Source organism: Erpetoichthys calabaricus, chromosome 15 (assembly GCF_900747795.2).
Source record: "Erpetoichthys calabaricus chromosome 15, fErpCal1.3, whole genome shotgun sequence".
Classification (NCBI taxonomy): Eukaryota; Metazoa; Chordata; class Cladistia; order Polypteriformes; family Polypteridae; genus Erpetoichthys; species Erpetoichthys calabaricus.
In genome coordinates this window covers 4016207-4042051 of record NC_041408.2, presented here as the reverse complement: position 1 = coordinate 4042051, position 25845 = coordinate 4016207, and the positions used below count along the sequence as shown (strand labels likewise).

Sequence of the window (25845 nt, the reverse complement as noted above, 5' to 3'; positions counted from 1 at the left end):
AATAAAAATTTAAAAGCAGTACTTCGCCGCTGCGAAGCGCAGGGATTTGTCTCTCTCTCTCATATATAATATATATATATATATATATATATATAATATAATATGTGTAGATATGTACAGTATGTATATATATATGTATGTATGTATATATGTAGATATGTAAATATGTATATGTATATATATGTGTCTGCATGTGTGTGTATATATATATATATATATATATATATATATACAGTATATAAAATATATATGTGTGTGTGTATGTATGTGTGTATATGTATGTGTATATATATATATATATATATATATATATATATATATATATATATGTTGATATGTGTATATGTAGATATGTATATATATGTATATGTATATTTATGTTTACATAACCTCTTTAACACACTACTTCTCCGCTGTGAAGCGCGGGTATTTTGCTAGTTGTAAATAAGCTGGTCTTAGAAAAATCAGTCCCGGTGTGTTGGGGGGTGTTGGACATAGCACATGAGGACCACCGATCCAGTGTACTGACCGATTATAAAAGATCACATCGTGCAGATTCTGCTCCGTCCAGATAACTCTACCTGACTCTCCAGGTCTTATTGGTGGCTACTCTGCATACAAGTTAGGTGGCGCACTGCCCCTCATCTCCCAGTAGATGGCACTGATGTGCAAAAATTAATAGTAGCAAACCTCCATGACTGCGAGAATGAAATGTCCCACTCCTCTCAAAAATTGTATTTTTTTTTAAATAGATTTTAATATGCTGAATCCATGTCTGGTAACAAATATACTCTCTCACATCCAGCTTTGAGGAAAATTAAGGATAGAAAATGGAAAAAAAACACTATTTAAGAGGGAAAAAAATAGCGTAATATGTAATTTTTAAAATTAATTATCATTTGCCCTGGCGTATGCTAGTGTGTGAGAGTGTCCACCCTGTGATGGACTGGCGCCCTGACCAGCCACTGTTCCTGCCTTGTGCTGCAAACCCTGCACAGCATAGGCAGGATTGAACATGGATCAAGGAGTCTGAAAAATGTATAAATTAAACACATAATAAATGTATGTAATTATAAATGAAACACCAAATTCTTAGTTACAAAAAGCAGTCACTTGGTAGATTTCTGCACCTCATGATCCTCTCTAGGTGTTTCACAGTGAAATGGCCAACAGATGTCTGCTGACATCGACTCTCGCTCCACGTTCCACAACGGCGATGTCCTGGTGCAGCCTCTCTCCATGCCCATGAGGGGCCGCTCCCATGTTCTCAGGGGGAACGAGAGTCAGGAAAATGGAGATCTACAGACGTATTGGGCCCAAGTACTATGTAGGAAGAGAGAAGTTCCTCAATTTGTTCCTCGTAGTTTTCCACATTTGTATTCCCTTTGTATTTCCACCTTTGTAATTTATGGAAATTTTATGATTTATTTATTTTTTCCTTTAAGAAAGGAAGGCTGTGTATTCTTTTCCCATTTTCTTACCTGTGTGGAAAGGCAAAGCACGGACTGAGTCCAAAAAGAAATGTTGGGGCACCCTGGATTGTCTTTTTAGCAGCTCCATTGAGGGGCGCACTCTTGGAGGGGAGCTCTGTCCTGCAGACAAATACGACGCCTCCTTCCCAGGGGGGATGCCCGGGCATTATAGCACTCTGACCAGAAGGGGAGGGGTCACGTGGGCATCCTCGCTGGGCGTCTTCTCAGTATTGTTAGCCTCAGCGCCCCCTCTTGTCTCGGGGTGGTACTGCTTACCTCTGATGAGCTCTCATCCACTGACGCGTGTGCTTGAGGCCAGTCACCTGGTCATGACAATGGATAAATCAATCACGCCTTGAATATTTTTGCAAAAAACATTTGAACAATGAAAAAAGCGTCTTTCTAACCTTCTAAATCACAGGTGTCGAACTCCAGTCCTGGTGGGCCGCAGTGACTACAGGTTTTCATTTTAACCATCTTCTTCATTGGTGACCAGTTTTTGCTGCTAATTTGCCTTATTTTTAATTAACTTGTCTCAGACCCCCTTAGTTGTTTCTTTTTCTTTATTTAGCAGTCAAACAATAATGAGACACAAAACAAGCCGCCACATGACCAGTTCACCTTCACCCATTACACAATATTTGAAAATAAAGAAAGGTGAAGGTCTTGGTAAAGTTTTTGTTAGAAGAAAACGAAAGATCAACAGTTTTGTAAACGCCTGCTGTGGCAGAATGAGAGCAGCAACAAGCCATGGAATTAAATAACGAGTTTAATTAACACAAAGAATTGGCTTCTCATTAAGAAACTGGTTGGAGTGAAGTTGGTTGGAGTTTGAAATCCCAGTTTAGCTGGTCATCTGTCGGCTCGTTTCACATCTCATTTCTGTTTGGCTGCCATTTAATGAAGAAACGAATCAATTCAGAGAACCGAATCTTTAAAAACAGGGCTATTAAAATGAAGGGAAAAGGAGTTAATTAGCACTGAAAACCGGTCACTGATTAGGAAGAGGGTGAGAATGAAAACCTGCAGCCACTGCGGCCCTCCAGGCCCGGAGTTCGACGCCCCTGTTCTAAATATACATTTCTGCCAATTTTGAAGGAATGAGAATAGAGAAAAAAATACTTAATGAAAGCAAAATTTTTTAGCAGAGGCTTGATTTTGGGCTGTTTCCATCTACACTAACTTTAAGAATGAGGAGTTTTCAGCTTTTATATTCTTCAGATAATATTCTGAGCATGAGCGATACTTGCGCAATAAAACAACCATCACTTATTTTATTTAAATTAACAGTGGTTTCCAAAAAGTCTTTTTTTTACAGAATCTGATATCTTGTAAAAACAGTTTGTGTTAGAGAAATTCCACTTTCACAAATGGATTTGATGCAACTAAATCTTTAAAGTTCACCGAATTGTTTGTGTCGGGTTAATTTAACGTGTTGTTAAAATGTTTAAAGCAAACTCAAGGATAATCACATTTTTTCCTGTTTTCCGTGATTTTCTCAATGTGATTTTTTTTTCCTATCTAGAAATATTTATTTTTGAAGTTTATGAAATTTTGTAGCCCATTTCCATGTTATCGGCGTAGGCCTTTAAACCCTGCAGGTTTCTCTCTGCACTTTTGCTCCTGTGCAGTCTCAGCTTTTCAGTTCCACCATGGAGTTTCAAGGCTGAGCCCTTTAAGGGACCCACATTTTCATTTTGGACTCCATTTAAGGGCGCATCCAGCTCTTGTTATTTTGGGGTAGTCATCATCATTGTCACGAGTCATCATGTCCATTACTTACATTCAAAGCAATCTAGCACTTTCTCCATGGATTAAAATGACAAGTATTAATAATCATGTGCAGAGCTGCATTCGGTGTTTTTTTGTTATTTGATATTGATGCTGAGATATTTTTTAATTGTGTCCTTTGATACATATGATATATGACCATATCTTAATAGATCTTCATTGTATGCAAGTTTTTTTTCTTTTTCACTTTCATAAAGGGCAGGCAGAAAACAAAAAGCCCTGGGAGACTCTGCTTATAAACCTGTGATGAGGATTGCAATTGTGTATTACCAGGAGCCACCACCAGGGGGAGCTCTGATACACACCAATGCTGGAACATAACGGCACACACATTCCGACGAAAAGACCTAAAACAAACTGCGCAAATGACCTGTGACACTCATCAAAGGCAGCTGTCTGAGGGGACTGGCTGTTAGCTCTCTTTACACACGGGAAGATTTATATGAACGGTAGTCACATGATGCCTGACGCGAGGTCATTGCTCTCATGTTTAAAAATATAAACATCAACAAATAAATGAAGAGACAGATGGTCAGTATAAAGTGCACTCCACATCTGTACTCTCAGTAATGTGAGAAAATCAGTCTTTATCATTTATACAGTACATTGCCTATCTATCTATCTATCTATCTATCTATCTATCTATCTATCTATCTATCTATCTATCTATCTATCTATCTATCTATCTATCTATCTATCTATCTATCTATCTATCTATCTATCTATCTATCTATCATATAGTGCCTTTCATATCTAGCTATATCTGTCATTGCCATGGTGCTGGAGACTTGTAACATGTTGCATTTTAATAAGCCCATGTAAGTGAGACTTGCTCTTTCCTGTGTATGTGACATTTATGACCCTATAATGGCCGTATGATGACCCTATTCCCCTTCACAAAGATCACAGATTCACTTTCTCTTTTGTCTCAAACTGTGTGTCAGTGAAGGCATTCATGTCTCCAATCCTTTTACTACATTACACCACATTTCGATTTAGAAAGTCCTATTGGCATCCACTTACTAAACCAGGGACTGCTGACGCCGCCTAGTCTGCTTTAATGGAAGGCGCGTCTGCAGCTGAAGCATCAGGTCTTTTATAGGCATTAACATTTGGGCCAGAAGAAAGGCAATCTTTGAAGTGAGTCTGCATTTCATTTCTTGTCAGATGCCTTGGCAAAGAGTCCTGATCTAAATTCCTTAAAGGCAGAGAGCATGGAGCAGAATCTGTCAGCTGGGTTAAACTTGACAAAAAGGAACACTCAGGACAGCCAGTCCATTGATCTACGCAGGTCCTAAAATCAGACCCTCACCCCTGATGTCATGAGAACCCTTAGTTGTCATTTGATAAATTTGTTGGAATTTGTGCTTCTTGTGTGATAACTTTTCATTAAAAATGCAGCTGGGGGTGGGGGCAGCTTTTGTACTTGAAAGGGACCCATAAACAAAGCATTACTTCTATCTATCTATCTATCTATCTATCTATCTATCTATCTATCTATCTATCTATCTATCTATCTATCTATCTATCTATCTATCTATCTATCTATCTATCTATCTATCTATCTATCTATCTATCTATCTATCTATCTATCTATCTATCTATCTAATCCTGCCAACTACGCTATCTATCTATCTAATCTAATCCTGCCAACTACGCTATCTATCTATCTAATCTAATCCTGCCAACTACGCTATCTATCTATGATGGAGAGATCATAAAGTGTGTGACAGAACCCCCCTCAAAGTGAACAGTGCCAATACTTCTGACGGTGGCTTGACATCTTCTCCTGCAGATGGTAGTACGTGACACTTCAGTGTGCGTATGATCACATTTAGCAGGGTCGCATTTCAAAGTTGGTGGCTGAAAAGAAGCCCCTGCCAGTAACCCTCCAAACCCAACTTTTGAAGATCTTTGTCCAACATCACTTCTGTTCAGACTTCACTTTGATTGAAATCTGAAAATTGTATGGCAAGTGTTCTTGAAATGAATTCCTTAAGTGAGCTTTTCCATGTTAATTCCTAAAGTCAAATGCAGTAATAGAAGTTGTGTGGTGACTCCCTTGCTAATCTGCAGCACACAGTCCTCTGGGTGTGGTGTTCAGCCGGCCACGTTTCAGGGGAGATGACTTCATTAGTTCTCACTCTCCCTCTCTTGATGTGCCAGCAGACGTATTTGACTTTGAACAAAGTGACCAAAGGCTTTGTTTACATGTCATGGATTGTGACAATATGAGGTATGCAACCAGAATTGTCTTTGTTTTCTTCTTTTCTTCTTCCATTTCTCAAGATGATGATCAGTGGCCCGAAGTGGTCTTGTGTTCTCGTAATACATGCTATATGATACACCAGGGAGCTGCTGATTTTCACACAGCAAATACCACTTGCAGCCATCGAGGGGGCCACCTGATGACAGTGCAATCGACTGTGCATAGCGACATCATTTCAATCCTAATGGAGAACCTGCAGGGTCGCTTCTGGATTGGACTTGAGCTGCCCGCTGGATGCTGTGGTGACCCTTCCAAAGCACTACGTGGATACCAGTGGGTAACTGGAGAAGAAGCTACGGACTTCTCGCAGTGGAGAACACAGGACTCAAGTGAATGTGGTCACCAATGTGTCTCTATCTCCAAAGATCAGCTATGGGAAGAAAGTTCATGTCTGGAGGTGGCTGATGGGTTTCTCTGTGAGTACAACTTTAATGAAACCTGCCGAGCCCCTGAAATGGAGGGATTCTCTCTTACCTGCCACACACTTTTAGGTTTTCAGATGATGGACACGGCTCAACTGCCACCTGGGACGATAGCAATCATGTCACCCACCGGATACAAATTGTACTGTGACACCAATGGATGGAAAACAAGTCCCTGCGACAGCCAACATGAAAACGACGGATGCAGCCACATTTGTGAAATGGAGGGAAGTGAAGCGAAGTGCATGTGCCCTGAAGGACTACAGTTAGAGGGGAGCCAAGTGACTTGTGAGACACCTGATCCATGCAGGAACCATCCTTGTGAGCACCTGTGTGTCTCCCGGCTGCAGAGCTACACCTGCTTGTGCAGAGAAGGTTATCTTCTAGATGAAGATGGATTGGGGTGTAGAGACCAGGATGAGTGCCTGGTGCAATCGATCTGCACACCTGGTCAGGTGTGTGTCAACACGCCGGGCAGTTTCCGATGCACATGCCCGCCGGGATATGTGATGGTCAACGGCGAGTGTGAAGACCCAAGTCGAGTGCAAGTCTCCTCCTTGTGAGCACCAGTGCCCTAATTTAATAAGGTGTGACAAACTGCTTCTGCTCTGAAAGGTTCGAGGAAAGTCGTCCAGAGTCTCATTAACGTGTGCAACTCCCAGAAACGCCTTGCGGATCTCGATCCACACACTCTGGACTTGTGCACCTGCCCAGATGGATTTATAATTGAAACCGAGAGAGAGAGCATGTCTTCATATCAACCTTCTGCAGGCTATGGTCTTACAACACCAATGGAGGTCTCACAGGCGGCTGTTGTGATGATGGCTACAGCCTCAGCTCCGAAGGCTTTTCCTGTACACCATCTAATCATGAAAATGGTGATGGATTACTTCCTACTACCGCACATCCAAGTGTTAGAAATGTCATGGCCACTCAGGAGATGTCTCTGTCAGCGAGCTCCCTGCTGGAAATGCTGCGTAGTTCGGTTCCTTGGATTGGTGCCCCTTGTCAAAAAAATGACCAAAAGATGGGGATGGAAGACCAGCCATTTTTCAAGGATGGGAACAAACCACTGCATTGGATGTTGGGAATGATGGATCAACTGTCTGAACAAATTTCATTTCCAGGCAGGACTGCATATCACATTATGTGTGTCAGGCTGCAGTTAATGTGGTTGGATGGCATCACCTCAAGGTTTGTGCTGTTGTGGTCTATCAAGATGGCTGGCAGTAGAAACCAGCAGGTTTGTCTCCAGTTTTCCATTCTAGTTTACACGTTATAGTTTTTGTAAGATGGTAGGGTTTGAACACTAAACCAGAGCGTCCTCTATTGGTAAAAGTCTGAATTAGCATGAGCTGCCCTGATTCGGGACACTCTTGAGACAAGTAAGGATTTACTTCATGAGGGATGAGTACAAGCAAGAACTGTTGTGTCATGTATTTGAAATATTCAAATAAAGGAAAGAAGCAGCTCTCTTTGAGTAAGACGTAGTGATTTCCTTCCCTTCGAGCTTTAGGAGTGCCAGTGCTGCTTTTCAAGTGGGGTCTGGGGCAGGAAAGGGGGATTCTATAAGCCCCCCACCTAAAGGAACTGGCTAGACTGGATGGCAGGTGTGAGAAGGTGTGTTCCAATTGGTCGGAAGTATGGCTGTTTATGATTGGTCCGTTTGGTACTACGCCGCCCCATTGGTTCAGAATTTGTGATAAGAACGGTAAAGCTGGTCTTTTTTCTTCTCTCTCTCCATCTCTCTTGCAATTTCTCCACAATGAAAACAGCTCTCTCTCTGGGCAGCCATTTTGAGACAGTCATGCAGCCGGATTCAATACTCCATTCAAAGACAGGACTTGAGACGGAAGGCTGCCTGTGGATGGCAGATGCACTTGGGCTCTATTTGTGTTTTTGTCTCACTCAATTACGTTGTACATAATTTGGGCACATTCTCTATTGTCATGGACTAGAAGTCCCAAAGAATTCCAAAAGCACTTCCAAAAATGCCCACTCATGGGGGGAAATCCTGTCAAAAACCCTGACTAGACACAAAAAGGACCTCATCGAATCTTTATAAAAGAAAAAGGTTTATTCTTAGAGAAAAAATATGTTCTCCAATAACAAAGGCGCTCCATGGAGCACAAAGACAAAATGGAACTGCCTTCAACAGAAAGGCGATCCAAATCCAGCAAGTCTCAATACAAATTCCAATAGCAAGATCAAAATACAGAGCAGAAGGTTGGAAAACAAAAATCCACAGCAAAAGACCCAGAAACTCACCAACTGCAGAGAGCATTCACTATGAACCACCAGGGACTGCGGGAGACCCTCTGGATTTATAGGAGAGCAGTTAGGACATTAGAAAGATTTAGAGGATAACAGACCATTCAGCCCAACAAAGCCCACCAGTCCAATCCAAGATAACATCAAGTCGTGTTTTGAAGATCCCTAAACTCCTACTGGCCACCACACTACTTGGTCACTTATTCCACGTGTCTGGGGTGCTTTTCAAAGTCACAGTCTCCATCCAATGGACTGATACTCTTCATAATTCTGAAGCTCACATCATTAGTTGAACTCCATCTATTCACCACATCACTCCGGTCTTGCAGCAGCTTCATTGGCTCCCGATTAAGTTTTGAATTAATTTTAAAATTCTGCTATTAACATTTAAGGCCATTCATAACTTCACCCCTCCATATCTGTCTGACCTTCTTCATGTTGCCATTCCCTCCCGTAACCTTAGATCCTCTTCCTCCATCCACCTGACCGTCCCTCTCGCCCGTCTAACCTCCATGGGGAGCGGAACGTTCAGCTCTTCTGCTCCCAAGCTCTGGAATTCATACCTACTGAGATTAGAAATAGCAAACCTTCAAATGTAAACTTAAAACGCATCTGTTTAAAATGTCTCTTTCTTTTTGATTACAGTGGCTTTGTTTGGTTTTAATTTTTATATCTTCTGCTTTTCCTGATGTTTTAAGTTGTTTATAATTATTTTTCTTTTTATTTATTGTTTGTTTGGTGTCCTTGAGTTCTCAGAAAGGCACCTTGTATAAATAAAATGTATTATTATTATTATTATTTTAAACACTTCAGCCAGGTGTCCTCTTTATCTTCTGTAAAGGCTCAGCTCTTTTCATCTTTCCTCATAACTCACCCCCTGTAGCCCTGGACTCAGCCTGGTTGCTCTTCTCTGGACCTTTTCTAGTGCTGCTATGTCTGGTTGGGCCCAAAACTGCACCCATTACTCCAGATGAGGCTTCACCAGTGCGTTATAAAACAAGCAGAACCTCCTTGGACTTGTACTCCACACATCAGGGCGCTATATAACTTAACATTCTGTTTGTCATCTAAAGGTCTTCTGAACTCTGTACCCCAGATGGGTTCCTCTATCTATTTCTTATTTAACGAGCTGCTGTAAAACCCAAATTCCAGACCCCCTCCCAAGGGTACAAATGAAGTTCTATCTATCTAATGTTTGCTTGTTTTAAAATACTAAAAACGTCCGTGGTCTCCATGGGGTGTACTTACTTTTTCACGTGACTGAATATGCTGTTTGAGAACTTCCCGGCTCATCAGAGCTATGTAGTACCACACTGGGACAGGAGGGGGCGCTGTCTCTAACAGTGATGTCAGTATTTTCTCAACCACAGCCCAGAGAAGATGCCCAATAAGCGCAAGTGTCCTCCTTAGGGCCGGATTTTCCTATAGGCTAACTAGGCTTCAGCCTAGGGCCTCAAGATCAAGAGGGGCCTACATTCAAATTGTTAGCAAAATTTTATTATCTCTCATGTAATTTACAAACTTAAAAATGGAAGGTGAAAGGGCCTCATAAGTGGAATAGCCTAGGACCTCTTTTCATATAAATCCGGCCCTGATCCTCGTCCCTCCCGGTCGGGGTCCCCTAAACCCCTGGCATTCCCGGATGGTAGCGTCTTTTTTTAGACCTGATTTCAAGACTGACCCGCTCGATCGCGCTCAGCTATTTAGAGAAGCCGACCCACGCAAAGCTGTCAAGTTGTTGATGTTATGTGTGCACCTTGAGTATTTACGTTGCCAAATTAAATGGAGTGAGCCGATTGGCACCCCAGCAATTCTTTGGACTCCGCCAGCGCCTTCGCTCGTCCATAATGTCTAAGAGTTAACCGCACTTGTGCCGAACAGAGGACACGCCAGAAGGGACACGCCAGCTGATCTACCGCAAGCGGGCATCTGGGGACCGAGCACGGCGTGCGGCGCTTCAAGGGACATTCAAGGGGGCGCGGGGCCATCTTCCTCCTCCCTTCCTCCTCCTCCTCCCTCTCCTCCTTTGTGTCCCAGCAGCTGGCAATGGCGTATCCTGCTTAGAAGTCACATTTGCTCTTAATGCTCAGTGACATGTTGTGGATTTTGGCCTCCAGCAGTCCATACCAAGAATGTAAGTTTAGTGTCATTTGTTTCTCATCTTCTCCATGACGAAGAGCATTTGTTAAAATCAGCCTCACGCAAAGGGGGATTCAGAGGTCGTCATTGACAAATGGGGTATGTGGTAAGTTTAGGGAGGGAGGCGCTGGTTCAAGTCCAGTGAAATGCTATGAGTCTTCAGGGACAGCGAGGACTCGACTTGAACTGTGGGCTCACTGGCCGAGGCGCCGGACTGTAAACGGGCAAAGGCGTTGCTTCAGGCCACAGAAAAATACACAAAATGGAGCTCTGCACTAGTTAAGGGTTTTGTGAATGTTTTAAACTGTTAAAAAATTAAAGCAGAAAATTATCTTTGATGGCTAAATGTTTTCTGTAACGCATTATGTTATACAGAAAAAGAAAATCTTCCGCGGTCCAACTGCACAGAGAACGTCTTGTAAAGTTTTTACTATGAAAGGCCATTTCAGTCGAATCTCACTCTGTGCCACCCTGGAGGATTCACTTACCAGGATAAAATATGACTATGTATGTGTTCAGCAGCATTGTTTTCATTATGAAAGGCGCTATATTAAATTACAAGTCACTTCCATGACTGTGTGACCCTGAAGAAATCGCTTAGCCTGTCAACTCCTCAATGAAGGTGCGCGTGTGTGTAACCAAAATGGCTTTGTCTCAATAAAGGGGAAAGGCTTTGGATTGGGTCTCACCATGAAAGGCACTATATATAACTGCCAGTTCAATCCCCTCTTTCGCTGCATGACCGTGAACAAATCACTTAAACTGTAAAATAGGAACACATAAAAATAAAGAGACTTGAACCTTTTTTTAAACTATGAAAGGCACTATATAAAATTACAAGGTTGTTAGTTTGGTGCCATTCGGATTCATTCTGTGACCCTAAACAAGTTAACAACCATGCCATTGATCTCTTTATGAAACAGAATTATACGTAATTGTACTTTATAGTTATGAATTAATGAAGTGTATGGTAACTTCTTCATTATGAAAGGCACTATATCAAAGGACAATATTATTATTGTGCTTTTTGATTCACTCTGTGGCCCTGAGCAAATTATCTATCCACCCGATTATTTATTTATGGAAAATGCTTGTATACAAATGTACATTATAGCAAGGAATTAATACATGTTTTGCCAAGCTTCTTCATTACGCAAGGCACTATATAAAATTACAAGGCTGTTAATTCAGTGTCTTTTCTGATTAACTCTGTGACCACAAACGCATTACCTACCATGCCATTGATCTCTTTATTAAAAAAAAAATATGTACTGTATAACACTTAGGGTGGCATGGTGGCGCAGTGGTAGCGCTGCTGCCTCGCTGTTAGGAGACCTGGGTTCACTTCCTGGGTCCTCCCTGTGTGGAGTTTGCATGTTCTCCCCGTGTCTGCGTGGATTTCCTCTGGGTACTCCGGTGTCCTCCCACAGTCCAAAGACGTGCAGATTAGGTGGATTGGCGATTCCAAAATTGGCCCTAGTGTGTGCTTGGTGTGTGGGTGTGTGTGTCCTGTGGTGGGTTGGCGCCCTGCCCAGGATTGGTTCCTGCCTTGCGCCCTGTGTTGGCTGGGGTTGGCACCAGCAGACCCCCGTGACCCTGTGTTCGGATTCAGCGAGTTGGTAAATGGATGGATGGATGGATGGATATATAACACTTAACTTGCCATTTGCCATTTTCTTTATTATGAAAGGCACTATATAAAAGTATAAAATCAAAGGGTTTGATCCCCCGTTTCAGAGTGTGACCCCAAACAGATCATTTGACCTGTCACGTCTCCCATTTTAACAATGACATATTTCAGTAGAAGTGATGGTTTTCACTGTGAAAGGCGCTATAAAAATCACAAGATAGCCAATTCAGCCCTGTGTGTGGCACTGTATGAGTTTCTAAAGTTGTCACGTCTGCAGATGAATGAATACGCACAGGTAATCAACTCAGCTGTATCTCAGCAGAAGTAAAGGGCTTAAAATGGACCTCATTATGAAAGGCACTATATATTCACAAGTTTGTCAGTTCAGTTCTCTTTTTCATGGTATGAACCTGAACAAATCACTTAACTGGTCCTTTCAGGAAAAATTCTGAACACGTAGAAGTGCTTTGGAGTGTTTCCCACTATGAAAGGCGCTATATAAAATGACAAGGTTTTAGGTAAGTTCCTTCTCTGGTTCATTCTATAACCCTGAAAAAGTTACCTACCTGGCCACTCGTCTGTTTATGAAATTCATCCTCATTCAATTGTACCACAGAGCACTGAGAAAATGAAGTGTTTTGCCAAAACGTTCTTGATACATTTGTGAGTATTTGTACTGCTGAATGAGCTTAAACACTTTAGACCCCCGGGTCACGCGTTTCATTGTTGCGATGGACCATAACGGAAGACGTTGAAACGGGGGAGGATTACATCAGGCGAGCTCATTTATTTAAGTTCTGTTAAGTGACAGCAAATGAATACGCTCTTATGGGGACGCATTGCGTGTTACTTCAGCAGGCCACTCTGTGCTCGTGACGACACCTCCACGTCCGGCTCGGCGCCAGGCCTGAGTTTACCAGCCTGTGGGGCCCCCTAGTGGACAAACGGCAACGGCACGCGCTGCTCCTTCACTATGTGCGAGTCGCCTGCCCTGACCGAACTCCACTTCATTAGAAACGTTTTACACGAAGAGGAGGAAGCATCTGCGATTAGTTTGTGCTGCAAAGTCAGGAAGGAAATTCTAGAAGCAGCCTTTTATGCACAAAAAATCCTGCTGGGTTAATACAAAGAATAATAACAGCAGAAAAATCAAATACTAAAACAGAAAACCCCAAAGACCAAACCCAACCATCTCAGACCTTCACACAACGCGATGCATGTGAGCTAATAAGGCTGGGAACTAAGATGGCCATTACACCCGGAGTCAAACAAATATGAAGTGCTGTAAATTCAAAGAAATACAAAAACAAGAATAGTTTTCGAGTTTTCATAACAGTTTTTAATCGCCCCCCCCCAAGGTTTTTTTGAAAGGAGCCCACTAATACCAATTTGTTCTTTTTTAATTAATGATACATCATAGATGCATATTTTATTATACCTATTTAACTTTTATCAAAATTTATCTAACTCTATATTTATTTTTCTAGTATCAGAATGTAGTGTTAAATTAATTTGTTTTGGTTTCAATAGATGTATTTTTCATATTTTCGATTCTTGTTTTCTTTTTTTCACATCTTCGCTCCCCCCTTTTTGTTACTTCGCGCCCCCCTAGGGGGGCCCACCCCACAGTTTGAGAACCACTGATATAATACATAGATGTGGAAGGCATAATGTGACAGACACATACTGTAAATAAATGAATATGAAAGACATTATATAAGAGACAGATATGAAAAGCAAGGCAGGAGAGTTACTATAGGTCGATATACAGTACTGTATATATATGAAGTTCATTCTATAACAGGTAGATATTTATGAAAGACACTATGTAATAAATAAAGAGGCAGGTATGAAAGGCACTGTATAATGGATAGAGAGATTTGAAAGGCTATATCTAGCAGATAAACATATAGATGTAAAAGGCACTAGACAGATAGCGTAGTTGGCAGGATTAGATCGATAGACAGACAGATAGATAGATAGACAGCATAGCTGGCAGGACTAGATAGAAAGATACATAAATTGATAGCGTAGCTGGCAGGATTAGATAGATAATGTAGTTGGCAGGATTAGATAGAAAGATAGATAAATTGATAGCGTAGCTGGCAGGATTAGATAGATAGCGTAGTTGGCAGGATTAGATATATAGCATTGTTGTCAGCATTAGACAGATAGAATACACAAGCAAATATGAAAGGCAATTAATAAACACGTAAGATTCTAGATAGATTAAAGGTACTATCTAAAGATTAAGAAAGCTGGATATACAGTATGACAGGTGCTAAATAAGTCATAACATAGAGACTGTGGCCATTAGGTGGCATCTCAGAACCCCAGACCTCAGCCACGACTGTACCCACAGTCCTCCCACCTTCAGAAGACTGTTTTTTATTTTCGTCCTTCACTTCTCCCAGATGAGCTCTGTCCTTCTCCTCTCCTGACTCCAGTTCTCTGGGTGGGATGGAGCTTCTCCTTTTAGGCCTGACCCCGAGAGTACATGTGGGCGCACACATGGAAATCTCAATACAGAGATGCTACCATCTGGCATACAGGGGGAGCACACGTGGAGAGGCAGCCTCCATCTGTTCTTCCATTGCGGTAAATGGAAAGCCAGCTACCCCAGTCAAGATGCCTGTACACTGATGTTCTTCATCTATGGTAAGGGTCTCCTGGCCGGTTAAATACTGATGGGGGCTGGAGCCTGTCCCAGATAGCATAGGGCACAAGGCAGGAACAAACCCCAAACAGGGTGCCAGTCCATTGCAGAGCAAACACACACACACACCATACACACACTAGGGCTAATTGTAGCATCACCAACTCACCTAACCTACATATGGAGAACGTGCAAACTCCATGCAGGGAGGCACCAGAGCACAAACCCCAGTCTCCATTCTCCTAGGCAGCAGCACTACCACTGACTGTGCCACTATGCCACCCTGTATGTGGTACTAGAGAATCAATTGTCTCCATGAGTTCTCTGAATTCACTTTTCTATTTTTGGCCTCAAGCCCCCTGAGCCTTTCCCAACAGCATCAGGTGTCGGGGTGGACCATACCCAAGATGTGACTTCACTTCATTATAAATCATAATGAGTGAGGCAGAGACTTGAGGAAACCAAACCTGCATGTTAGAGGAGTGAGCAAACTGTCATATCTCGAGTAAACCCGCACAGGCGTGAGGTGATATTGCTCATGAAGAAAAGCTGATAAGCAAATTTGTGGAACAAATAATCATGGAGTAAATCAACCTAAGAAGCAGAATACAGGATCTGCAGACAAACGACAACGGTGAGCTTTCCTTTTCCCATCAGAGTTCTATTTGTTCCACTGAAGATCAGAATTAAATTCTTTAACTGAGAGCTTCCACACATTCTGAAATCCAACTCATTTCTTAAAATCCTGAAGTCCAAGTCAGAGATGCAAGACTTCAACCCTGAGGACAAATAAAGTGCCACCTAATCTAACCTAATCTAATCTAATCCAATCAAATGTAATCGATGATGTTAGAGCCGAGTGCAACAGTGTATGACAGACACAAAACCTGGAGGGAGACCAGCCGTTCCTGAACACATCACCTTCCATTTCAGAGTAATTCATTAAATGCTAAATCAGAGTCCCACATTCCTAATTATTCATGAATCGACTGTACGGTGACTAATAATTAAGTCAAGGTACAAAATGAAAATGTATCTGATTTGAGCAACGAAACAGGAAATATTGCATTAGCTGAGATGATGAGGACTGTGGAGATGTTCTTACTCAGCTTGCGTCTGCTCTCCAAGTTGTCGAATGATGCGCAAAGTGTGTCCAGAGTAGAAATGGTATTATTTTTTTTCCTTTTGTGGGTCGGGAACACCCTCACACTATAATGTGACAAACAAATTCTAAAATCCTTTTTGACAGGTTTGGAGTGCGTAAGGCCGTTCTTTGGAAGATATTAAAGAGTGAGTTAATGGAGTTTGGAAGGAAGATGAGACGTCTGCTGACACTTCATGATTCATCTAGGGGGGCAGTTGTGAAATTGAATGCACATAAACAGAGGACCAGATGCGTTTTTTGGATTCTGCTTTTTCCATTACAAGGTCATAGAGACCTGGGAGTTCACTCTGGGGGCATTGGGAGTGAAATGGGGGACTAAACCTGGGTGAGACACCAGACGATCACACAGGGTTCAAACACACACACACAACCTCTGGTGTGATATGGACATTGAGGTGCACTGTTTATGAAGGTTAGGGTTGAGATTAGTGCTCGGAAATCCTCACCACTCCCTTCTGTGGTATTGACACTGAGGGGTGCCATTTTGTTAACTCAAGGGGCACATGCTTTGGACACCGAGGGAGACCGGGGTCCTCAGAGTCTAATAAGACTGAATGTACTCTGTGGACACCAAATTACATGTTTTATGTCACTCAAATGGCACACATTCCAGAATCACTCACTGTCCCCCCATCCTCACTGCACTATTAACACTGAGGGGTGCCATTTTGTTAACTCAAGGGGCGCATGCTCTGGACACTGAGGGAGACCGGGGTCCTCAAAGTCTAATAAGACTGAATGTGCTCAATGGACACCAAATGACATGTTTTATGTCACTCAAATGGCACACATTCCAGAATCACCCACTACAAACCACCCCCATCCTCACTGCATGATTGACACCGAGGGGCACCATTTTGTTAACTCAAGGGGAACATGCTCTGGACACCAAGGGAGACCGGGTTCCTCAAAGTCTAATAAGACTGAATGTGCTCAATGAACACCAAATGGCATTCTTTATGGAATTCAAGCAGCACACATTCCAGAATCCCCCACTGCACTATGGACACCGAGGGGCTCTGTTTTGGTCACTCAAGGGGCACACGCTTGGGTCCTCAAAGTCTAATAAGACTGAATGTGCTCAATGGACACCAAATGGCATTCTTTATGGAACTCTAGCAGCACACATTCCAGAATCTCCCAGCACACTATGGACACCAAGGGGCACATGCTTGGGTCCTCAAAGTCTAATAATACTGAATGCACGCTATTTACAATAAGGGGTGTCGTTTATGTAAGTCAATCGATGTGCACACTCCGGACCTTTACGCCCTCTCCTCTGTGCATGCTATGGACTCCAGGGGGCGCCATTTATGTAATTGTTTATGCTGCAGAATCCCTCATCCTCAGTATGAGGTGTGTGTGTGTCTGAGCAGTGAGGGTTCCTGTGATGACCTAGTGTCCTGACCAGGCCTGTTGCTCAATCCTGCTGAGACAGACGTTGGCCACCTCAACCTTGAAATGGATTAAGAATGTTCTAGAATCTCCCTACTAAACTCAGTCCACTGAGGGCCATGGTGCCTGCACAGCTTTGAAATGCACCAGAGTGTGGCACCACGCATCCATTTTCTAACAGGTTTAATATTCTTTTCTTGAAGATGCACTTTCCAGAGCTGACTACCGGACATCACAGGTCAAAAGGAACACAGCAGGCCATGGGGAGTTGAAGGGGACTCCTATTAAATAAGAGAGATCAATGTACTGCAGAGGCATCAGGGTGGGTATAGATTGACAATGATTTTAGTAATTCGTTCAAAGCTACAGAAGAGTTTTGAAGGGCAGTTAAAAATGCAACTGATTGAGCAGAGGAGGACAGCGTCCCTGACATCTGAGGGCCATAGAGGTCATAGCTGCCTGACGTCACACACAATTGCTGGCAGCCGCGCCACTTTTGTGATTAAGTTCCTCTTTCTCTCCAAGTAGAGGTGAATGTTGAGGCTTTTGAAAATACCTTCTCACTTTAGGACTCTGATTAATGCATTTGGCAGCCCAAAGGAAAGAGAAAGCCAACACATCTTAGATTCATGAACTTAGGGGAATACAAAATGAGGTAACTGTGTGAACGTCTGTGGACAGAGGTGGATGACGCAAACACAATGAATTCCTACTTTGACATCTCATTAGTGGACTTTTCTTGCTATTATTTTTATTTTTACGCCTGAGGCTCGCTTAATTTTTCCATGAGCGCTTTAATACAACTCACTTAACGTTTTACAAGTAATGCGTGGGCACAACTCCGCTATCCGCTGCTTTTCTCCTCTTTCCAAAGTTGCGTACACCATGTTCCTAGAACTTCTCCGTGCTCTTGACAAACTCTCCTGGCTTTTTCTATTTCTCACAAACAGGACGCACAGCAATGCCGCATTTTGGCACACAACACACTTTATTAGCTCATACTTTCCAGGCTCAAATTCTGGAATCCCAGCCCAAATTATTAATAGCCCACACTTAAACTGGTCACTACATTCCAGTTCTTACATGTTACTTTGGGTCCAGTTTAGGGTTCATGTGGTTCCCATTTATGCACTTGGAAGGCCACTGTGGTCAGTCTCCATTTTTCCACCCTGCTTAGATTTTGGAGGAGCGGGACCCCAACTGTACAACACTTGTTAAAAGAGAACACCACCCTGGGCGTGGTGGGATTCTAACAGATGTCACACTTACTCATTCACAGTCACACTGACTGATTTGCTGGTAATTCAAAATCCTCAATCATCCTGATGTCCCTAATTTGGGATATGGGTGGGGTGGGGGGGGTAATGAAATTACAGTGGATTGAGAAAGTCTTGAGAGCCCTTCACTTTCTGTACACATTACGGTGTTGTAGATTTAATTTCAGATGGAGAAATTTGCCATTTTTGCCCATCAATCTATACTCAATAACCTGTAATGACAAAGTGAAGACAAGTCTTCAGAAAAGTTTGCAGATTTTTATGGCTTTTGTTTTTACTTAGCATAGATATTGTAAGCTGGGGGGCTGATCGCACCCCTAGAGAATACAGATGCTTCTGGGAAAACCCACTTCTGGTACCACTTGTCACACTTGGGTCACAGATTTGCACAAAAACACAGGAGGATGTAGAAAACAGGAACTTTATTCAAACACTGCAAACAAACATTTGTCTCTTTTTCAAAAGTTTAAACTGTGCTCCATGACAAGACAGAGATGAAAGTTCCGCCAGGAGCAGAGAATGTCAGAGAGAGAGAGAGAAAAGCAAACAATCAATTCCAAATCTGACAGGTGCCTGTACAGGCTTTTAAATAAGTGGAGTACCGCGCGAGAGGCTTATCACACGACAGAGCCGCCAGTAAGGTAAGGAGCAATGTGAAGGTAGTCTGTCAACGTTTTTCAGGGGTTTTCCCAGAAGCGTCTGTATTCTCTAGGGGTGTGATCAGCCCCCCAGCTCACAATATTAAAATTATTTTGTGAAAAATTGGTTATTTAATACATTATCAGTTGTGTTGATCATCGAATTTTCATTTTCGAATTTTTCATGTTTCACCGGTCATCTTGTTTGTCAAATATTTTCTTGAAAATTCACTTTCTTGCCAGCTTAGACAATTTTTTTATCCCAGAGCCCCATGATGCTTCATCACAGGACTGTAGTAGCCAATGCTGGATGTATGTAATGAGTACATAATTCTGATTCCAGTACTGGGCTAAAAATTAGCAGAAAATTTGTAGACATATCTAAACACCAAATGCACATGGAGAAGGAAACTGGAAATGTGTCGGTGTATTTGTATGGACTTGTATGTGACCTGAGTGAAATATGTGAGCTGACCCCTTTGATCGCATTACCCAGAATGCTGTGCTGTTGATGAAACCAGGAAGGAGTGAAGGGTCCACCTGCTTTTGCATTGTCAGTGAGTGAGAAAGCAAAAACGTTAGGGGGGGGGAAAAAAAGCACAGTGTACTGGTGAACACAATTGAATCCATGGGGGGCAAGCCTTAGAGAATTCATGCTTCCTGCCTGCCGCTTTCTGTAAGAAATGTTACTGTTCTGACATTCAATTGTATTAATTTTATCTCAGGGAGGCAGAGTGGCACAATGGTTAACATGGCTGGTAAACAGCTCAAGTCACATTTGTGGCCAAAATAATCTATCCAGCACAGTTGGCAGATGTTTCCCTAGACTTTGGGGACACTTAAAAGACAACTGCAGTATTTTAATCCACTCAATTTCTCATTCCTTGTTGACTTAATGATTTTTTTCTGAGTTTGGTGAAGTTCCACAAGAAACCCAACAGGGCAACCCTATGGAACCATGATTCCCATGCTGTCCTGTGAGCGTCCAAACAGGGGCTCTCCATAAGGGATGCTAAAACCCAGTGATGACCAGAGTCTAGGAGGTAATGTTTCACTGTCCCTTATTTCTTCTAGAGTCCCCAGTAGGAAAGGGATCACTAACCAACTCTGCCTGGATGCCTGTCTATCCTGGTCATCTTTCCACTATGTTGGCCTTCCAGTCAGATAAGAGTAGGCCATCTTCTATATTTGGGATAATAGTTCTAGTATACCAGGTGCCCCAGTGTCCCTAACATGTCCACCTCCTGATCAAGACAGGGAACTTCACAGATCCCATTCCTGTCCATTTGTTATCCTAGCCTCCCATCTAAGCTGGGCAGATAGTCCACCCATGAAAACAGCTAGAATCCTGTTAAGGATATATTTTTCACAAATGTTAACAAGTTTTTCCTGACACAGAGAACCACTCATACATGGAATAAGTTACCAAATAGTATGGTGGAGAGAAGGACTCAAGGGACCTTCAAGCTTTGACTTGACGTTATTTTGGAGAAATGATTCTGATTGGACTGGTGACCTTTCTCGTTGTGTCTGATGTTGTAATCATCGGTTCTCTATATTCTACAGGAGTGATACCTCCACTCTACACTGTCCTTTCATGCACAACATTTCTCTAGCTGGCATTTTCACAGTCACCAGATGTGACACATTTTCAAAATTAATTCAGCATACTCTTGGAGATGAACCAGAGGTTGGAGGACCAAACTGTTTCTGATAGAATGAATTTATTGAGCCAATATGGAAGTGGCCATGCTTAGTTCCAGTATGTATTTAATGGACCTTCCCTGTGAACGTTCCTAGTGACTGGGGTTATGAGGTGAGGGGTATAGAAAATAGAGAGAGGGGGCAGTCAGGGAACAAAATTATTTGAAACCCAATGACCTTCAAAGCTTGTGAAATGTCTCCAAAAACTAAACTAAAGCAGCCAAACATCTTTTTCCAATGGTAAAAACTAAAAATAGTGATGTGCCATGGTGTAACAGACCTTTACATATAGAATGATCTCAGAGGAACACACTCAGCTGTTGTTGTGCAATTTCACCTCCACAATTCTAGGGTGGAAGTATCGATAACTGACCATAAAGAGCATGGTCATCATGAGCTAATCTGATGGCTCATTCACAAGAATATAAAATTTCCAAAAATAAGAATCATTGGACCCTTGTGAAAAATGAACATGATGTATGTGAGCTGATCTTCTTGACAAATCAGATTTCCCAATATGTAGCTACTCTCCTTTTTCAGAAGGTTAACGACGGTCAGACATCTCATACTGGACATGAGACATGAGACGATGAAACCTTCATGACAAATAGCAAAATCGGAAATGAGATTCCTTCTTTAACTAGCCACGGGAAAAAATGCGGCTCTTACACCAGGTACTTCTGCCAAGTTCAGGGTTAACTACTTCCCAACTGATTTCCTCGGATGCTTTATGTTTGTTGGCTTTGCCATCTGATTTCAATCTTATCTTTAATGTGGGTGGGATAGTGGAGCAATCACTAGAACTGCTGCCAACATCTTCCTGGTCCTGGGCTCAAATCCCATCCTGGTCTTTCTCTGGAGTTTGCTTATTGATTTCTTAGAATTTCAATTTGAAGTGTGAACAGATGTTTTGTATATGTAAGCATGTCACCAGAGAGTGGAGATAGCACATTCACTTTATGGAGGACTGGCAGTAACCATCTGAATTCCTCCCTGCCACCGATTGGCAGCACATTTATGCCCTATAATGTCCATCGATCCTTCCATTTTCAGAGCCTATTTTTCCACTGAATGGTTATGAGAGTAGCCTCAGTCCATTAAAGGGGATACTCACTGTTACGGCCACTCAATAGTCATTGCCTGTCTTATGGCTGATCCACAGGGATCCCTTAAAATGGATAAGCAGGTTTGATTACGTTAATACCAGTGTCACGATAATCGAAAAGGATGACAAATTCAATGTGTGATGAGACAGAGTCGCTAGTCTTATTATGAGTGACGAAAGGATGAGAAGATGATAACGTGAACCGGATTCATAGTCAGTGCCAGGAAAGGTCAAAATCAAGAGATCAACAATATATCGAGCAACCAATGCACCAGAACAAACCAAAACTAACCTGGCAATTGGCCAACTTGGCATTGAAATTAACTAGCACCTGAGATTGTTGTTTATTTTTTATCCAACTGAAGGATATTCTCGACTCGTGTGATATTTATGCTAGAATTTCTGGTTGCATCATTTCTTCTTCTTCTTTCGGCTGCTCCCGTTAAGGGTTGCCACAGCGGGTCATCTTGTTGTCTACATATTGATTTGGCAAAATTTTACACCGGATGCCCTTCCTGGCGTAACCCTCCATCATTTATCCGGGCTTGGGACCGGCACGAAGAAACACACTGGTTTGTGCAGCTCCTGGTTGCATCACAAAAGCAACAATCACGATCATGTTGCACGTAATTCATGGTGGATAAATAATAAATGGGAAAAATAAACATGGACATGTTTCCAAATGAGCTCCTAACAATAAATTCTACAAAAAAATAATGTGAATTATGACATATCCCTCCCACTAAGGGGCACACTTATGATGGGACCATCAGATTTAAAATGAGACTGACAATGTTATTAGCAAGCAATTTTGAGTTGTGGATATTGTAGCTGGGACCCTTGAATGTTCTTCACTATAATCATGCCAGTCAACCAGATATTCATCTCAGGAATCACGCTTCCCGGAGTCTGACATCTTATGGACCTCATATTCTTGATGATCGCCAACAACAACATGAGTAGTGAGGTAGACAGGGGAGAAAATCTACAAGTGTGGACAAACTTAAGGTGGGATATATGTAAGGAAGAATGCATTCTCAGATGGAAAGGAAGGACCAGTTTATATATGACTGGAGTCACACACCAGAGAATGCTATGTGGTCCAATGAACCTTGGACCCAACTTTCGAGGCGGAAATTTTAGATGGATATTATGGCGTACAAGTCACACCTTCTGTCCTAGCTGTAATACGGGATGAAGATGCCTCCATGTGTCCACAAAGGATTTACAGACCGAATTAGCCTGCAATAACCCCATCCTTTAAGTGATGAGACAGAGTCTCTGAGTTTATTGCGAGTGGTGAAAGGACCAGGAGATGATAACATGAACTGGACTCATTGTCAGTGCCGAGCAAAGCCAAAACCAGGCAATGAAAAACATACCGAGCAACCAAAGGACTGGGGCAAAGTCAGAGGCAGACTATAGATCGAAACTGAAACGAACATACCACTTTGCCAGCTTAGAATTGAAACTAACTAATACTAAAGATTGTTTTGATTTTTTATCCAACTGAAGGATATTTTCGACATGCGCAATACCTTATGTACATCGGAACTTCCAGTTTTATCACGAGAATGACAATTATGGTCACGTTACCCATAATTTGTGCCATGTGTAGCAGTTACGGCGTTTGTCCACCTCTTGAACCCTCAGGTACCACTCTTCAGACCAGGTGAAAGTATAATAACTATTTATTTCATTATTATAATGTGCACAAAGCACTACACACACCACACTATTCATAAATCAATAACTATTTTCCAATAACCAATCCTCCTCGCCCAGACACGTCGCCACCCTACCTCCCAGCTCAGCTCAATGTTCTGGGCTTCCCACAATCCTTTTATAGCCCCTGACCCGGAAGTGGTTCCTGGCCAAACCCACAAGTCCGTTTTCCTTCCGGGTCAGGGCAAACAGTCCTTTTCATCCCGGGAGCACGTCGCTTCCTCCAGTCACGTGACTGTGACGCACTCCCGGGTTATAGGGCATGCAAGAGCCCACTAGCCCCCTTACAGTGACTCCCGGTGGCCCCCAAGGTATCCAGCAGGGCTGTGTGTACAAACTACAGAGTCCATGAGGCCCTGCTGGAAGTCGGGGCACCATCATGCTGTCCGGAGGGCTCCTCCTAGCGGCCTGGGGGTGGCGACCGGAGTCCATAGCCGGTCGTCCATCACACATGTAAATAATTAATGGGAAAAATTAAAATAAACGCTCAAACGAGTTCCAAACTGTGAAAAATAATATGTGTTATGACAGGAAGGCTGCAGTTGTTGATCTTGTCACCTGAGAATGTCCGATTGCATGACTAGAAATTGCAGAGGATGACAAATTACATGAATTCATGACTACTTTGGTTTCACCTTTCCAAAATATTCGGAGCCCACCCCTTATTCTTACAGCCAATAATGGGATGCCTGACAGAGCAGGAACTGTACAAATGCATTCCAGGTCTGGTGAGTTCAGTCTTGACCATTCTTTTCTTGTCTTTTCATTCTGCTGTGGTACATAAAACATGAGACATTTACACAGATGAGACTCTCTACTGGTTGCACTCCTTTGTTCCTGAATTATGTGTATTGTAATTCCAGGTGAGCACTTATTGGTTGTCACCTCTCACGTGTACACAGAGCCCGCCCCAATGACAAAATCAGACTTGGGGTGAGTTACAGACTTGTTGGACTGAGTCTGTGGGGATGTCAGACTCAATGGCCCCCTGATTTGCTAGGATTACGTAAATGAAATCTGCGACTCAAACTCACTGGAAAAATTGTGTGGTGTGATGGAGGATTGAGAGTTGCCAGCCCATATACCCTGGATAGCATCTTCTCTGTTGAGAAGTTGACCTATTTTCTTCTCTTAATTTGGTGGTAAGTTATTATAACAAATGTGCAGTGAGATGTTTCAGGTAAGGAAGATGGAGGTTTGGAGGTAACATAACTTTTGAAGGGTAGAACTTTTGAGGTCCAGTAGATCTACTCATTAATTACAGAGACGTGTCACATGTGGATTAGCATGTGAGTACGAATTTCACTGGACTCTGTATATGGGATAATAAAGAACCCTACAATGAATGATGTGTTCATTGCCTCGCCAGATTCTGTCAAAATCAAAGAAAGTCTGAGCATTTTTATATAGGAGGACGTGGAAAAATATGAAAATACTGACCTGTTCAAAGCCATCCATTGTCTACAAAATAACATAAACCTAGAAAGGTTGTGTAAGAAACGGAATTCTCTCCGAGAATGCACAGATGTTTTCAAGTGCTCATTGTATTAACACCAATCTTGACCAGAAACAAAAGGCAACACACCCCAAGTGGGCTACTCCACATCTCAGTGGAATAAACAGTGCAAAATGTACTGCTGTGTGTTAAAGAAATTAGCCATTAACAAGTACTTTATCAAAGGAAATGGACATTAGCAGACGCTTCCCCTCATTCAGCTCTTTCTAAGGTCATCTGTTCAAATGATTTGTTTTAGTGTTTATGTTCTTCTTTTAACAACATAGCAACTGCTTCTGACTTGTTTGAAAAATGTTGTGTTTGGGAATCTGAAGTCAGCCTAAGCAGCTTTGGGGATGTGGGAGTCAAGCCAACAGGGGGAGAACGGTAAAAACACCAGACCAGAGCAACCTGCTTAATCCACAGGACTTGTACAAGGTGACAGAACCTCTTCAAACTACACGGGGCACAAGACAGTAAACAGCCCTGGAGGGGACACCACGTCATGTCAAGGCCCGCCGACATTCAGTCCGACATTTGTACTTGCAAACTGCTAACTTCGATGCACAAGTCAGGTTAACCAACTTCAGGATGTGGGAGGAAACCCAAACAAGCATGAGGAGAATAGTCTACTCCATTGTATTCAATTAAACCATAATATATCAGAGCATTCTGAGGCCCATTGAATTCA

General features: G+C 42.4%; 1 protein-coding gene across 1 annotated transcript; it reads left to right on the top strand.

Annotated features, from left to right (window-relative positions):
• Positions 1–3965: 3965 nt before the first annotated feature.
• Positions 3966–8887, top strand: LOC114666105 (thrombomodulin-like). The gene has a single exon (XM_028820841.2). The coding sequence runs from the start codon at positions 5480–5482 to the stop codon at positions 6515–6517; it is 1038 nt and encodes a 345-aa protein (XP_028676674.1). The 5' UTR covers positions 3966–5479; the 3' UTR covers positions 6518–8887.
• The last annotated feature ends 16958 nt before the right edge of the window (positions 8888–25845 follow it).

Excerpts from the sequence above, each read along its gene's own strand:
- LOC114666105 (XM_028820841.2), top strand. The coding sequence starts at position 5,480 with ATGGATTGTGACAATATGAGGTATGCAACCAGAATTGTCTTTGTTTTC.